This window comes from Solea solea, chromosome 15, assembly GCF_958295425.1.
Source record: "Solea solea chromosome 15, fSolSol10.1, whole genome shotgun sequence".
NCBI lineage: Eukaryota > Metazoa > Chordata > Actinopteri > Pleuronectiformes > Soleidae > Solea > Solea solea.
Window position 1 is genome coordinate 4,839,725 of NC_081148.1, and position 18,314 is coordinate 4,858,038.

The window sequence follows — 18,314 nt, forward strand, 5'->3', positions numbered from 1 at the left end:
CATCTTTACTCATCCCCTCCCTGCTAACGGAGGTGGGCAAGCTTCCCAGTGCTGGTGCATCTAGCAGGTGCAGCCTCTTTCTCTCTTCGCTGCCTCCCTCCCTCCCCCTCCCTCTCTCTCTCTCTGCTCTACCAGTGTGCTCACTCTGCTCTCTCTCTCTCTCTCTCTCTCTCCGGCTTTTTTCCTCTCCCTCTCATTCGCTCTCTGCCTCTCAGCGGCGGCAGCTCAGGGAGGCAGCTGTGTGTGTGTGTGTGTCTGTATCCCAATCACCACAGGTAAAAACAGCTGCATTGTTGGTCGTTGCCAACTCCAGAGGAGGGTCTGGGAGCATTTCTTATCATTTGTGATTTAAAAACTTATCGTCCCGGTGTGGGGCACACGTTTCTTATCGTCTCCAAGAAGGCAGCATCCTGGGGGAAGGACAAGCAGAGGATTCCAGCAACCAGACTAACAAATCATAGGCTGACTCCAAAGAGCACGGGCTTTCAGGAACTGAGGAAAAGCATCACTCTGAGAGATGGAGAGAAGACAATCCATGGGATATTTTTAAAACACTGTGACCTCGTGTTTGTGTTTTTCCTCTTGTTTCTTGCTTTTTGCTGTTTCAGTTTCAACAATTTTCCATCCATCCTTGCTTCTTATCCTCTCTCTCCCTTTCTCATTTGATCCGTCTGTGTTGGAATGTCCCTCGCAAATAGATGGGAAGAGGCTTTCTAAGCGCTTTGCTGCAGTATTAACAGACAGTACACTGAGACAGCAGGGCGCTGAGAGGACAGCTTGGGGAAATCTGATCCACAGCCGAGTGGAGAAGGAGCGAGATCCCGCGTCGCAGTCGCAGATTTATCCACCCTGTGATAAAACTGCACGACAACACCCTTCGCTCTAATTCTTCCTGCTCAGTGCTCAACTGAAGTGTTTCTTTTTTGACTCCGTCCTGAAAATTAATTGGATTCCACTGCTTAGCCTTGCTGGAATTTGGAGCACACGTAAAGGAATCAAAGTGGTTTTAAATCCAAGGAGTGACAAATACAAAATCTACCAAAAAGGATAGACTGGCTGAGACGCAAAGAGTGATAAAGGAAGCGGATAATCCAGAGAGAGAGCATGACTGAATCATAAATGACAGATTTGTGCTTCTGCTCTTTCGTTTATGAAAGGATGATTTTGGGAGCTGAGGGACGCTGACTCGGCTAAAGCTGTTGGACCAGACTGCACTGGGAAACATTTTCTTCCTTTTTTTTGTCCACTACAGGGTGGGGAAGCAACAAGACCCACCCTGTAAGTTTCACTTCTCTGATTAGACAATACTGTCCTATTGTGGATTGTACACGGCGGAGACATACATGCATGTTAAGTAGAAATAGCTGTGGATCTTTGATGCAGTGCCGTCTGAACACTGATGCCACAGATTTGTCACATGCACAGATGTAAAGCTGTTTGTCTCAACCCATCTCTCCCACTCGTCTCTCTCTTTATCCTTCTTTCTTCCTATTAGATGCATCACTTCTTCTCCTGCTCTTTTGGTTTACCTTTCTGTGAAAACAGAGTCTACGCTTCCTTCTTTTGGACATAAGGACTTAGGGCGAGACTAATCACAGAACATTTGGACGATTAGCCATCTACGCCAGTTCTGCCATTTCACACTGGGCGTCTCTGAGTGTGAGTGTGTGTGTATATATGTTTGTGACTGCGTGTTTGCATGTATCTGCACCCGTCCTTTACTCTCTATCCTTGGATTAACTATTTTTGGTACGTGACAGATACTGCTGAATAGCGTGCAGTTTCGTGCCGTCTCTCTCTTGTTTTATCCATTTCTTCACTTTTCCTTCTGTCTCTTCTCGAAGTCCCACGCTGTTTGGAACCTTTCTGTGATGTGCTATCAATGCTTAACACAGGGTTAACCCTCAGTGAAGGATAAAGGACCGCAAGGAAGGATGAGTGAGTGTTCTGGAGCAGCTGTGTCCGGAGTGGTGATCCTGGAGGAACCTGAAGCTTCGGGGGCTTCAGGGGGCCGTAGGGAGGGCCAGGCCCAGGATCAGGGTCCCCTCCGTTGTGCCGTTTGGCCACGTCAGCAGACATGGTTGTGCATGGTCCCCTTACTTATTGGTTTCATTGGCCTTGGATTGAGCTTGATGTTGTTGAAATGGATCGTTGTAGGCACAGTGCGGGATTATGTGCCAACCGATTTGGTGGATGCTAATCCAATGGGCCAGGATCCTATTTTCCTCTCAAAGCCAAGCGGAATTCCTAAAGGTCCTGATACTACCACTACAACAACAACTATAATTATTCCGACAGCTGATGGCGGAAACCCCACGGCTAGAACAGTAACTGTTGCAAAGGGTAGAACTCGTTCCACAGCTACAACAACTACTATTAGCTCCAAAGGGGGTGGAGCCTCGGGTAGCCAAGTAACTCCTCGGAATCCTGGAAATCGTAATGGACGTGGACCTTCAGGTTTTACTACAACCACTGGAGCACCAAGGACGACCTTCAGAATTGGAGCAGCGACACCTAGCCCCTCTGCGTCCAACCCAACTGTACTCCATGACTCCACACAGATGTGGATCCCGGAGCATACTACTACTACTGAGACGGTCTCTACTACGCTCACCACACGCACACACGGCCACCGGAAAACACGTAAGTCACTCATACTATCAACACAATGCTTGTTGTGAATGAAATATTTGAAGAGACCTGCTGGCAGTTTGCTTTTGTTGAAGAGATCATCAGATTGCAGAATCATCAGGTGTGATGTCTGTTTACTCGCTGTGTGGAATGAATAGCTCTATAACATCAAGCCTGATGTGTAAATTGTCCCTTTTTTGGCAATTATGTGATTTCACAGTTCAAGTTGAGTATGTTGAATGCAAGTGATACAGAGTGCTGTGCTATTTTGGAAATGGAACATCTGACACTTGTGTTGGCTGAGAATTGCAGAAGCGTGATCAATGGCATTGATTTGAACATTGTAGAAATTTGATCTGTTTCATGACTCATTCATCAATCTTTGTACTGTGCTTGGTTAAACTATGTTACTGTGCCATTTTTTTTTTAAATGGAGTCAAAGTATGCAGCATTGGGACAGAAATGTGAAGATGGTAGTTGAAACCTTACAACTTTGGTTGTTAAATGTTTGTCTAGCATATGGTAACATGTTAAGTAAAATAAGCCGAGCATCAGTTTGTCATAAAGCCTCAGTATGTTGTTTCTGGAGGACATGATGGAATATTTCTGTGATATATATTCCTGCACATCATATGTATTGTTCAATGATTGTTCATGTATGCACTCACATGTGCATTATACGTGGTGCTGAGAAAACCTCTCTATTGCTTCCACATTGCATCCTCTGTGACTTGAAGGAGAATTTGCTCTGATCCATTTATTTACAGATTCTGATACCTGCACATCACTGTCCTTGATGCAAGTCATGCTGGCAAGCACACTATTGATTAATGCTTCAGGAAGGGGAGGGGTTACTTGGGTTACTGAAATGAATGGCACACACACACAGACCTATCTTAATCAGAACATATTTTCCTCGCTCAAAATGGTGTCATTAGGAGCTGGACTTCCATTTGCTTTTGATGCTGCTGTCTGTGATTGTGGCTTGGCCCACAGGACGGGATGGTAAATGTTTAACTGTGATCTCATGCACGGCAGGTATCAGGTCTGAGAGAGAGAGAGAGGGATATCTAACAACTCAGGAGGCATTTGTTTAAATTTGGTGATGCATTAGGTGATACAGCCTTAATGAATCTCACTTTGTTAATCTCTTCTTGCAGTTAAACTTGATGTTACAGCTAAATTCCCATAGCCATCGGATTATACCACATCCAAATGTCAAGGTCTGGACCAATTAGATAAGACACATGCATTTGTTTTCCACGATGAATTCATTTGCACTCACCTCAATAGCTTCATAATGACATTTGAGCTTCAGTATTGATGTGATATCTCATTGCAAGGTCTTTTACAAAGAGTCATTTAGATGAAACCTTAGTTTGTTAGTTAGTTGGTGTTTAAACTTGATGACAGCCATTTTAGGGCTGTCAAAGGTGAACAAACTCCTCTCCACCTACTGTGGGCTTTGCTCTGCTTGAGTTGTGGCTGCTTCTTTTGTGTACATAATAATGGAAATGTTCCCATATTACACTAGAGACCAGGGGACCTTCCCTCTGATAATTAGAAACATAGCGGGGGAAAATGTGTATTGTCTCATTACCAGGAGAAAGAAAAAAACTGGGTGGCCATTCATCATCATCTTTCCACTTATTAATTAACCATTAAAAAAAGAATGCCATATCTCCAGCAAGTGTGCCTGAAAACCATTGAGCCTTGCTGATAGATATCCCAGGGAAAATGTCAATCCTTCAGCTCGCCAGAGAAACTTCCATAGCCATTTGATAATCCCAAACACCCTTCCCCTCTTTCTCCCCCACTATTCTACCTCCCACACACTGCTTTGATTTGAAAAGGCCATCATTTTCATATTAACTATCCATAATGTGCGAGTGTGTTATGCAGTGTAACTGAATTGGCCGTGTTGGCCTGCGCTCAGAAACGGAGAGAATTACATTAATTTAAGTAAAGCTGGGCCATCTGGACACTCTTATTGATGCTGTCTCTGTCTTTGTGGGTCACAAAATTAAGATGGACATTGATTCTAATCAGTGCTTGGCTGTGGTGCTTTTAGTGGTCCATGGACTTCTAAAGTGTTGCTGCTATAAATTCCAATATGAGAGTTTTGGTTGAGTAGTGTCGTCAATGTTACATGAAAAATGGGAGGCAGCTGGTTAACTGAATGGACAATGGAGTAGACGAGTAGGAAAGATGATGCTATTGCAGGCAGGTGAATGACCTCTGAACTGCAGGGCCAAGTGTCAGGTAATACTTTTGGAAATCAGATCATTTATCTGCAACTGATATGGAAATAAATTAGAAATTGAAAAAAATAAATGTTGGAAAATAAGACAAGATGACCCAGTGCAATGACTTCAGTGCCTTCATATGATTGTCATGGCCAAACTTGCTGCTGCTGTTTTAGGTCTTTGTGTCCATGCTGAGTCACTCAGGGAGATAAGGTTTCAGTCAGACAGCAGCCTAAATCCAGATTAACAGCCCATCAGTGTGACAGAAGAAGCAACATAATTACAGAAACCAACCTATCAGTCACACACACACACACACACACACACACACACACACACTACATAGGCTTAAAAGCAGCCTGAATTCTGAACGATTGTTTTAATGGTCTGCAGAGAGACGATTTTCATTAAATAATGATGCTGAGATGGCATTTTCAAGTGTGTGTGTGTTCTTGGCTGAGTTTCAGGGTTCCTCTAGGCCACCTTATAGGAGTATTACTGAGAAGCAAGATATATTCTTGTTTTAGTATTAATTACAGAATTTTTAAATTATATTTTATTATTATATCATATGATATGCATGTCCAGCACACAGATGTGGATAAAAAAAATGTCTTTGCTTCAACTACAAATAAGGACAGTATCTTATATCCAAAGTCTGTTGAATGTCAAGCTTATTTTTGAACAGCTGTGTTTTAAGTGAACACTTTCTTGTCTTGGACATTGATACTGTACCAGAGAGTGTATCACATATATATCACAGCCTTGAGTATCTACCAATACCAATATTAGTGTGATACAGCCCTTTTATTAAAAAAAATAACAACATACATCTACATAGCTCACATGATCACTGCATCTCTTCCACACTGTGCTTTACAGAGGCACATTACAGAGACATTTGAATTCCAACAATACATTAAAATACAATAGAAACAATAAAATTATGATTTTAAAACAATAAAAAATAAGAAAAAAATATTTAAAAAAACAAGCAGGTAACACATTTTAGGATTACAAAACATGGACTTGAAATAGCATAGAATGTTTGTATATATAGTTTTATTATAGTTATTTAGTATGATTTAAAAACAATAAAAGCAAGCAAAACAGCTAAAATATTTATGTGAAAGCTGCAGTGAGTAACCTGCAAAGTGGTGGTGTAAGTTGCTCCTCACGTCCTGTATTTAATGAACCATTTTCTGTGATATGGATCATTTTGTTTGTTTGTTTTTTGTGATCTTGACCAGTATTAGACAGATACTGACACTGAATACCATCTTGGCTCATCCCTAATTTCAATGGAATAGCTGTTGACATTTCTGATTCCATCTGTCTCTGAATGCTCCTGCCTCAACAATGTTTTTTTGAAAACAAAGACCTGTCAACAGTCTGTTTTTCTTTCTTTTTTTTTTAATCTGAAACAATGACCAACATAGCAGTGAAGCATCAGCAACACTGACGTGTTTTCACAGTACAAGCAAAACCATATAAATAGAAAATACTGACCTACATTTGCTGATGAAATCCGTCAAATGTTGTCTTCCTGTTTCCTTAGACATCTCTCTCTTGGAATCACATCTGTATATCATTTGCTCCTTCGCTCATGAGGACTCACACGTCAACATTTGGCTTCTGTCACCACTGACCAACACTGATGGCATCAGTGTATGTGTTTGTGTTTCACTAATCAGCTCATATGGACAGATTTCAGTGTTCACGATCTTTACACTTGGATAAGCTCTGTGAGCTGCTGTGTAATAAGATCCCTATGGGATTTTTTCTATGTTTAGCACAAACATAAATGTACACACTCGTGTCCATGGCAACACATCATAGTTTGTGTCTGTATGTATCCAACATGTGTGACCCAGCTGTGACCTCTTTCATGAATGAGAGCACCATCAGTTAAGGTCGTCATTCCTGTAGCTGAAATTACTTTGTACCGATAATATTGCAGCAACGGGAAGCAATATGTGGACAATTGTATATTGTGAATATTGTGTTGTGTTTGTTGTAATAAAAGTGGGACTATATCACTCGCTAGTCGCCCTAAAGTGCCTCCACAAAGGGTTCACTGAACCTTGGTTTGTATCTTCATGACTGATTAAGTCACATTAAATATACAATAGACACATTTTGTTTCCCGACCAGTTCCTATTTTACTGTTGAGAAAAAGTGGTGGAAGAGCCGGAAGAGCCAACAAAAAAAACAAAAAACCTATTGCAAATCAAGTGAACACTATATCTGCATCGATTTAGGTAGAATAAAGCAATTCCTTTGTGCCATCAATCGAGTTGTAATGTTTTTTATGCAAAACAACATCAAAGTGAATAACACAGTGAAAGATTGACATAGGGGATCAATATTAATGCAGGTGGTGTTGTTTTTCTGTCGCCATTACACTGTGCAATCACTTTTAACATCATTATGACAAGTTCAAGACAGAAATTCCACACAAATTCATTTAGAATTAAATGCAGGCGATCAGTCTGATAAATAATTCAGTTTTGGGGTTTTGGCTTGTAGGAGTCAAAGCAAGAGAAGTTAAATGTGTAAATTTATATTTCAAAGTGATGTTTGATTCTATTTTCATTCTTTAAGTGTGTCCATCCGTTAGCAGGATTACATGGAAACGGCCAATTTTGGCATGTAAAATGTGTATTTCTTTGAATGGGTAAAATTGGTAGAGAATCCAGATAATAATCTGAAGTGTAGCGTCAATTGTGGTGTGTGTTCTCGGAGCACTTTCTAGTTAATCATGGATTTATCTCTTCCAAAACCAGCACTGAATTTCTTCAGCAATCCACATTGGCTTTCAGCCCGACACACACACACACACACACACACACATCTGCAGATTCTTCTAATCAAAACTATCATGTGTATTCCCATGTTTTTAAAAGATAAACGCTCACGCTTTCCTCCCATTCTACTTCATTTAGCTGTCAAGACGAACTTGTAACCAATCACATGCACCATTCCTAAAACATCAAAGCACTTTGTTACAAACACTTCATATTTGAGGCACTTCCTGAGAACACTTTTCTTTATTTGAACATTAAGTGAGTAAAGCGAAAAATCCTGGTTAGCGCTTTTAATTTGGTGAGGATGTCGTGTGTATTGAGCTCCATGTCACATTGATTCATTCTGATGAAATGTCTTGCAGGAGGTAAGAGTGATGAAATATTAATGACGTGAAAAAGAAACATGTTCAATATGTAGAGGAGAGTGTGAATTATTGAAGATGGCCCTTTGACGAATTGCGCCATGCTGAGAAATCCCCTGTACATGCATACTACGCGTTCAGTGAGGGACGCGTAGTATGCGTAATGTTTTATTTATTTATTTTGCTGGTAAAGAAAATAAAGGCACAATGTGTTGTTTACCTCCTCATGACTATCGTCTCTCCATGCTCTGGCTCCACTCCCAGTACCAAGCACATTTATCATCAGGTTCCAGATGATGATGGAGTACAAATTGGTTAAATGTAGCCGCCAACTTCAGTGAAGCTTTTAATAATGAATTCAGGTTTTTAAGCCTTGATTAGATGAGGCCTGCTCTGTTTTATTGGAGCCTGTGGCAGGAAAGGTAGCAGCTGACAAGATTTAAGGGAATTTAATACCTTATATGGGATTCACCTGCCCCACACCAACTCTCCAGAGGAGCCTGTTAGCTCCAAGCTAATGGCTCCAATGTCCCCCCTTCTCTCAGGTGTGTGTTTCTGACTACTGAGTGGAGTGGAGTGGAACAGTGGAGCATTTTCATTGTTTTCAGTGGTGAAATTGAAGTAGCATTTACGTTATTAGAAATGTACTTTTTATGTCTTTTCTTATCACTTATTAATACAACTGTATTTTCTCAGTGAGGAACTAACCCCTAAACTATTTCTATTCTCAGAAATATTCTGCAATGTATTGTTCCCAGATTTGATATAATCAGAGAGCATGCGCTATAATAAGCACATATCGATTTGTGAACTATTGAATGAGGGAGGTTTCCTAAGAGGCAATAATCTACACCCACCGCAGCTTACCTTTTCCTGGTTTCCTATTAATCTATCATGTGGCCTAAAGGGGCAAACTGTTGAATCTGAGAAAGCAAATAAATATCAGAGTGTTATGAATTCAACCATGGCTAACAGCTACTGTTGCAGTTTGTTTTCTTTTTGTTGACAAATGAGAGCAGAATCTGCAAGTACAGAGGTAAACTGTGGACGCATGGGCACGTTGGCATAAATGTTGCACCATAAATTGCAATTATATACGATTGAAATAAGATTTTGCAGTCCAATGTACACTTAAACAAAAATGCATTTTGCCTAGTTAAGCAATGTTCAAGTGCATCTGTTAATCAAACTCCAGACAAAGTATGAGTCATTTCCTGACCTGAATGTAAGTGTTTGTGTGGGTGTTGCACTAGCCAACCATCCTGACATGTGTACCTAATAAATTGGCACCTGCCTTCTTCATGTGGTGTGCTTTCAGAGATTATTGTCTGCATACCTTGGTTCCAACCATTCTCCTCTGTTATCAACAAGATGCAATGATGATGAAATGAAAGTGTTGCAAAATGTGTGTAAATACATTTTACACACTGTGTCCAGCTGCATCCAATATCATGACGGATAGAGCACTAACCACTACGCCACCGTGTGGCCCGCACACAAAAATGTTTAAATAATTCAGGTTCGCCTGAAAAACAAAAAGCCATTTCAGGATGAATATCTCTTTGGAATAATGAAAAATAAGCTCTAAACTCACTCAAATCAAAGTACAACCTGTGAACATAATCTCTGTAAAGTTTGACTTTGATCAAGTGAAGCAGAACTAAATTAGAGAGGTTTTAGTGCAGAAATTACACACGATTTTTCCAAATTTTGGAAACATCCGTGCCATTTGTATTTAAACCATGTATTAACTTTTTTTTGCCACTTTTCTATAACTATTAGTGTTCAATAAAACAATTTAAGGCCTTGTTTCAAAGTTCCAAACACCACGAACACCAGATGGGTCCACTGAGCCGTGTCTCTCTTTGCTGGCCTGTATCTCAGCATCTCATCTCAAGGGAATGGTCTAATGAATGGACGACATCTCATTGGCTTACTTACAACCAATAGAAGGACGCTGTCCACTCCAAATTTTGATTGACAGCTTTGTTAGCCAATGAGAAGCAACAGATCGCACAGATTTGACGCGCCTGGCTGCTGCCTTAGGATAGGGTAATGCTAACCCAAGGGTCCATACGTCAACCCGGAATGTTTTGAATGTAACACAGGAAGTCCGTCTAACCAGAGAGAGCTTTGTTTGCGCTGAAAAATCTATTTTTCACAGATAAACATCAAAGGTAAGAGCTAATTTGGCGTACATTGTTGGAAACAGCGGCATCTCAGCTTTCATTTGAGTCGTATGAAGTGTGTTTTGGAAAAAATGTCAGAGCTTTAGCTTCAAAAATGCAGTGAAATGTTCATTTAGGTGTTATTTGAGCTGTGTTTGTCACATTTTAAATAGGTTACAGCCTTGTAGCCCAGATTGTGCTGTTTAATTTGATGCCCAGCTTCAATTTATTCTCTCAAAATTCACTTTTTTTCGCAATCCTTATCGAAAATAGGCTGCGGTAAAATCCCTTAAACCCGATTGGGGGACCATCGGGTTTAAGGGGTTTTACTTTAATTTTAAATGATCAAACTTGCCACAAAGATGTTGTTGGGGCATAATTACCTTGTCTCAAGTGAGGCACCACAAAATGGGACCTTTTGTATCAGTTTTCGGCTATCAAAGATCAATAATAATATTAACATTAAAAATATTATAATATTTAGGACTTTACTAAGGACACCACCATTTGAAAGAAGGATTCAGGCTCATGAATTTAGCCAATTACCAATTTAGATTATGATTAATAATTAACTTCATAATTGACCAATCACAATGCAACATCAATAGCTTGAATTGAAGGATCAGAGTTCTACTGGGAAAGAGGTTTCTTAACTGCATGGTTGCTGTGTTTCTTTGTTAAGGCCACTTACGTAGGATGAGGTGCCAGGTTAGATGAGAGGTTATTAGCATGCACGTCATGTTAACCTAAATCTACACATAACAACAACACCGAGTAAGCTCAATTCAATATTTGACAGGTTAAACAGTGCTTAGCCAATTTGTGAGATGCTATGCTAGGCCCAGTTACGTAATGAAGTCCTTGAAAGATGCAAGAAATGTTCTTTTCGGGTATTAATTGTTGAAAAAAACATTGCTGCGGGTGGATTATTGATATTTAGCAGCAGGTGCGGATGACATTACAGCTCATTTGTTATTAGATCAGTGTGATTGATCTATTTTTGTTTCGTGTAGCTGCTTTGATGGTCAATATTGGACATTACAGCCTAAAATGAAGTAGTACAGTGTAGAATATTTTCTACCCTACACATTGTTGCAGTTGCTGCTCCTGAAAAAAAAAAAACGATTCTACGCGTGGCCCTTTCAAAATGCTGTGTCGTTCCCATCCCTACTCCTCACCCTCTTTACCCTGCATCTGCTCCCAGCAACTGGTACCCTGATGCACGGAGAGATTGAAAAAAGAGAGACATTCAAGTGTTACAGGGCTTTGTCTTTCCTTCCATGAAATATATTAAGAGTATAAAGTAGCATCATATCACTAAAGAACCTATTGCAAATGTACTTCTGCACCTTTCCACCACTGCACAGAATGATGTTCATTTCACTTTGATTCACTGTGACGATGAAAATGCTAAATTAAATTTTTCTTTTAGTTAGAAACTTTTGACCACTTGTGATGACGCGACTGCAGTCCAGTTCACTTCAGCCACAGGAGGAAAGCCAGCAATACGAAGCAACGAGCTGACCTTGAGGCAGGCAGTGAAAGAGATGAGGGGAGAGGAAGGAGAAGGGAAAAATTCAATCATACAAACTCTGAAAGCCATTGTATTGGAGTAGAAGTGGTGCAGACCTGCATGAATTGCTGTGTGCTCTGACAGCTCTGTGTACTCTTGGGTGAAATAATCACTGTCTAAGCATTTTATCTGCACTAATAGCATTGTTTGCCAGGTGCTGGCAGCATAATAGCGGCGGGGGGAGTAGAGGCTTTTCCTCAGGTCAGTGCATCACTGGTGTACACTTTATGTTTAAAACATAAAACCAAGAGAGGTCAAACTGTATCGCTTCACTTCTGTGACCCAGTGTCATTGTCAAAGTGTGTTAGGTGACAAAATAAGAGTGGAGTATTAATAAATCTACTTTTCCAATGACACGTGATGATGATGATGATGATGAGGTACATTCTCTGCATGTATACATGTTGTACACATTGTCTTCTTTTTAGGTACAGTGTGCAACATTAAATTGAGTTTCCTACATATTTTATACAGCAGTGCTGCTTTAATGAAGTCTGCCATCTTGTACCACAGTTTCTAGAGCATCTAGAGGTCATCCTATTGGCTATTCTATTAAGCAGCTGCATGTACACATACCTGTGGTGGCAAAGGTCACCATTCCAGTATTAGCAACAACGGCCTGCACTGCAAAGCAACCAAAAAAAGAGAGATATTTGTGCAATAAATGCAATAAAACTTGATTCCCTCTGGTCATCTGTCATATGAAGCATCTGTCGGTGCTCCTCTGGTGGGAGTGGCTTAGGATAGACAGCCTCCATGCCTTCATGTGACTTAATCTCCTCGTCTGAGCCACACCTGTGTGTTACAGTGAGCGACTAATTGAAAAAAACTGCCTGCCTGACCATTCATTTGAAACAAATCATTAGCAGCAAAAGTTTCCTCCCTCTCAGTTATAGATCATGATTCTTCACATGTGGGTGTGTCAGTGTGCAGTGGGATGTTTTTCATGCACAGATCATGATCCACCTCCACCATCCTCTACCCCACGGAAGATATTGATCCCGGTGTGACTGTATCCTGATGTTGTGCCACTCAGCAGTTTACAGTAGTAGCACAGCCCTGCGAGCCCCTTCCTATTGGGCATGAGTTCTGATTATCGCGGGCCCGCTGCATTTTCCTGTGGTTATTTTTAGCTTCAAAGAGCGTTGGCAGCTTCTCTCTGCAAGGATGCGCAGGGCTTGCTTTTCTGTTGGAGTCCTCAGAGCTGAGAGTGCTGGAGGACAGATGAGACAGTCTAGATGGTGACTTTAGTGTCGGTGGAAGACGTTTTTTTTTTATTTTGGAAACATTACAGTTGTGGGGGAGATTGAGCATGTTAAGCTCAGTGAGAAAGAAAAATAATGTCCTGGTTTTGTATTTGTTTATTCTGGGAGTTGTGCCATTGTGCTGGATCTTATTATGCTAAGCAGCAGCAATTGGAGGCTTCAACGATGAGTCCAAAGATGTGGGAGGCTATTTTCCAAGAAATAAGAGCTGTTAAACCGCACATTATGTATTATGTTACTGCGCAGGAGGTTTCCTGTGGAAACAGGAAGCCTTTCTCGAAGGTCACTTTCACCTTGATGGAGAAAACAACTCAATAACGCACACATACACATAGTAGAGTACACATACACTAGCCATTAAGTCGCTCACCTCTTTCCTGAGGGCAAATGTTTGTGTGAGTGAATGAATAGTTTCAGTAATTCTCTGCCCTGCTGTGTTGTTTTCCCTCTGTATCAAGCATAGAAGTTATTTTCATTTAATGCCAATTATGGCATAGCGGTGTAGTCCAGGAATAAAAAATCAAATTCCTTCTCTGCATAGAGAAATTGTTTATCTGCCATAATACAATGTTAACCTAGCAAAATCTATGGCACCATTTTCCAAACCTCTTAAATAGTCACCAAATGTACTTGGCAAGACTGAAGAAATATCCCTGCACTCATCTTTGAGTCCTGACCCAGTCTCTGGGAATGGGATTACATTATGTTTTATTCTCATGCAGAAGCCACAAGTCCTCATGATATCAAGATTGTATCATTTAGCATTACATTACACTTATCACGGAGCAGCCATGATGTCCCTCCCTTACAAATAATGTTGTTGTTTTTTTGTAAATTACTCAGTAAAACAAATTTAAGTAAAAACCAATTGCAATTGATTGTTGTTGGTTTTTGTTGGGTTGTCTACGATCCATACCCGATGAGTACTGCGTGGTACAAAAGTCACTTAGACCTTGAAAGTTGTTTTTAGATCCCTGTTGTTTTTAGATGACATTGTTGCCTTTTTCCAATTCAGCTGTTTGGCTGATAAGATTTTCTGGACAGAATAAATGGGACATTTACTTCCTGACTCAGAGTTAGTCTAAAAGTGGCCAGTCACTGCTACTCTATTTTGTGAATGAATCTGTTCATCATAAAACGGTCAATGATTTGAGTGAAATGGAAGATGTCAGAATAAATAATGAAGCACTTCATAAGCTCTCACTTTCATTATCATATTATGTTGAAGAGAGAAACACAGCAAACCCTTGCGTTTAAGAAGCAGGAATCAGCAAATGTTCCTCAATGTTAGACAAGTGTTTATTCTTATATCATTGTGGATTAGTTTTCTGTCAGTCATATGCTAATTTGTGCACTGATGGAGTTCCTCTTCATTCCCTACCTGTTCGTTCTTTCTTTGTCTTTTGTTTCCTTTATATTTTTACTCCCTGACCTCAGGACTCGACAACTGTCTCAGAGAAACATTTCTGTGACGAGTCTGCTGAACTGGTTGGTTGTCTGTCTCTATGAGTGTGTCTGAAAGAGACTCAGATCTACTTATGACAGGTGGACTCTCTTGCTTTTTTTTCTCCAGGCTGCGCATGTGACTCAGTATTCGGGAGACGAAGAAAAGTTGTGTACAGCACAAGTATATTTTATAAGCAATGTGAGGACTACAGGAAAACAAGCAGAGATGGAGGAAGATGGGATGGAGAGGTGTGAAAAATTGAAAAGGCAAGGGAAGGAATGAGTTGAGACAGAAAAGAAATAGAGGAGGGAAGTGCAGGCAGAATAATGGGGAAGCACAGAAATGCACTGAGAGGGCAGGAGGAGAACTTGCTTTCGGCAAGAAGAAGGCGAAAGAAAAAGCAGCCTCTCGTTCATCTAGCAACAGTGAGCGCTCCCTTCATTTTCCCTCCATCTTCTCCTCTCTGCCCACTCAGTTCATTTACATTTACATTACATCCATCTGGAGTTGATTTAGTTGCGAGTGATGGATGGTGAGGTTCTGATGCTGTTTATAGAAAAGGGCTCAGGGGGTTAGCAGTGTCAGCTGTTTGCAAGGTGGCTGATACAATATGGGACGCTCGTTAGCAACCCGAATTGCTAGCCGAGGCCGCTGCACATCTATTTATGGGATATGAGGGTTTAATGTCTGCAGCTTGTCACAATGACTAACTAGTGAACACATCCAACACAAGTCTGACAATGGAACAGATGTTTATTTCTGCAGCTTAATCAACTTTAAAGCTGTAGTGCATAACTTTTAAAAACAAAGGCCCATTTGACTGAGATTATGATCCAATGATTTCACACAGTGCTGATGAAGCTTATCAGCTCTGCATGACTCGCCCTGTGTTTCACAGTGTAGCATTGTTCACATCTTGTCTGGTGACATTGTCATGCTGCACACAGGAGGATATTTGTTTCATGTCAAGACAGAGAGAGGCAACAACAACATTGTGCTAGTAAAGTGAGACGACTGCAGTTTGGAGTCTGACTGAAAACACAAAGAAGCCCTCATCAAAACAATCATTTTTATATGAATTGTATTGCTCAAAAAACCCGACTGTTCAGATGTTTGACGGGATAAAAGCTTCTTGTTCCCATCTGCCCTTTTGCCCCTGCTGTATACACACACATGCACCCTCTCTCAGGTCTAATTGAATTGCTTGGCAGCCTGTTTGCTGATGAACACAATAAATATAGAATAATAACATAAAAGACAAAAAATACTAACAATAATGCGATGTCATAACATATCGTGGCGAAAAAGTAATGCTTTTATTATCTGAGAAACAACATAAATTACATTAGTTTAGGTTATTATTACATTTATTTCCATTTGTAGCCCCCAGGCAGATGCACACACACACGCAAAGATGACCACATTCAACACATACAAACTCACAATAGCAGGCTGAATAAAGGTAGCGCAGAAACAACACAAAGTGTGACATTGATACTGATAAAAGCGTTGCATTTATACAAGATAAATGGTTTCTTTTTCCGACAGGTTAATAGAAAACATGGCCTGTTCTGTAATTTGCATGGAAACAGTGTGAGCTTATGTGTGTGTGTGTGTGTGTGTGTGTGTGTGTGTGTGTGTGTGTGTTGGTGAAAGCCAGATGTGCCAGGATCCAGGCAGGATTAATATCATTGTGTGCATCTGTGACACAAAAAATGACCTAACATACCCTGTAGAAACCAATGCTGTCATCGCAGGGTTTTTGTGTGTGATACCAGATGGTCACTCATGCTAAAAAAATAAAAATAAATCATTGATGTCCCTTGGGTCACTACACACTCTCCTGAGAATTCCCCTATCCTCCTAAATATAACAGATTTCTGCACAGTGGGGATTGGTTGTGCAGTCACTGCATTTTTACAACTGCCTAAAACATGCTTTGATATGTATTATTATATAGTATTTTCCACAGCTCCTTCAGCTGTTGGGTTTGATCTGTTTTCCTTTTTTGCTGTATTGGACCTTTTCTGTTTGCTCACCGATAGATCTGCAGCCAAGACAAACAGAGACTGCAGGGCTGTGGCCTCGCTGTGGTTCTCAGGTGTTCCTGACACACATGGGCATTATTGAACAGTTGGCTTGTACAGTGGTTAGATATTACTGTCAAAAGCAGCGTTTTGCTACAGGAGGAGGTGCATGCATTTCTATATGTGCCAAGTAAATGAAGACGAAGGACTGTGGAAGGATGGGGCGTGACATTGCTTTAGAGTGCGTTGATAAAAGGAAGCAGTGTGAACAGGAAGGCTACTAAACCTAAAGGGTCCCATCAATCCACCCATTTTCAACACCTATTCTCCCTGTCCTTGGGTTCCAGAGTGCCCGATGCATATCCCAGTGTGCACTCGGCAAGAGGCAGGGCACACCCTATGAAGCGCACCATGCGGTTACAGGGCACAGAGAAAAATACTTTCACACTTAAATGTTGCACTTTAGGCAATTTCAAGTTTCCATTTCAGCTCACTTGCATGTCTTTGGATTGCAGGAGGTGTGTGGTGGAAACTAGGGCACCCATAGGAAACACATGAAAGTGCAGCTAGTCTGGTGCATGGGGGAGCAACAGTTTGATATGATGCAATGCTCAACTTGTTGGCTGCAAACCTGGAACTTCATAAGCAACCATATGTTATTATTTTCGTTGAAATATATGAAATGATTCTTCTTCTTCCGCTTCTTTCAACTTCATCCTTTAGGGGTTGCAACATCAGGTCATCTGCCTCCATCTTGCTCTTTCCCTTGTGTCCTCTTCTGTTATACCAGCTGTCCTCATGTCCTCCTTCATCCATGAACATCCATGAACCTTCTTTGTGTTGTGGTCTTCCTCTTTTCCTCCTGTTCAGCGGCTCCATATTCAACATCATGCATACCTACTGTCCCTCCTCCTCATGTGACAGCTCCAATAGGACATTTTATAACATACAATTGTGTATGCAACTAAAAGGCTCATGCTGTATCGGCAGAGACTGGCTTCAATTGTGGCCCCGCAACGGCTCACTCTCTCACTCATCTTCTGCTTTATCCTGCACGTGAGGGAAGGTGGGGTACAGCCTGGAATGGTCGCCAGTCCACCACAGGGACAATTTGCCTTATCCCCAAATATGCATGTTTTTGGACTGTGGGACTGCTGCTCTATCCATGAAAGATCCAGTGCATGAGCGTTTGTGTGTGTAATGCTGAGTCCTCAGTCTGCTGAGCTCAGAGGTGCATTCAATAACTCTGCAAACACACATGTATTCCACTAAACCAAAGCCTGTTGCTGATGCATTCAAGGAACCTTATAAATTGTATTACGTTTGCAGTCCATTTAACAAACTCTTGCTGCTGCTGCTGCTGACATTCACTGATTTTTTTTTTACATTTCTGATATTGACTTGTTCATGCTTCAAACTATTGTTATTTTATTGGCCTTAAAAGATCCACTATTTGTCAACCTCTATAATAAATCTATAAATAAATAAAATAAATATAATCGGTACGGTGGTTGTCCACTGCTTTCTTCCTGCGCCGATGAAGACATGCATAACATTTGCGTGCACACTTCCTCCTCCTGATGAACACGTCAGAGTCATGAGCTGTCAGCACTCCTTCTGTCACCTGTCACCAGCGACTTCTGTCACGCGCCAGATATGCACTAACTACAACACACTGCAAATACACACATGTACACACGTGAACAGGCCCTCTCCCACACATATTCACACAGCTGGGGGCATCACTCTTCATGGTGGATAGGCAGGAGCTGTCCGTCAAGATGCAAG

General features: G+C 41.0%; 1 protein-coding gene across 1 annotated transcript in view; it reads left to right on the top strand.

Moving 5' to 3' along the window:
• The first annotated feature begins 219 nt into the window (after positions 1–219).
• The window catches only part of LOC131474071 (pro-neuregulin-3, membrane-bound isoform), a 408,827-nt gene continuing 390,732 nt past the window's right edge, over positions 220–18,314 (top strand). The window contains exon 1 of the mRNA XM_058651810.1: positions 220–2,643. Within this exon, the coding sequence (XP_058507793.1) occupies positions 1,935–2,643 (709 nt within the window). The 5' untranslated portion in view covers positions 220–1,934. The remainder of the gene's footprint in view (positions 2,644–18,314) is intronic.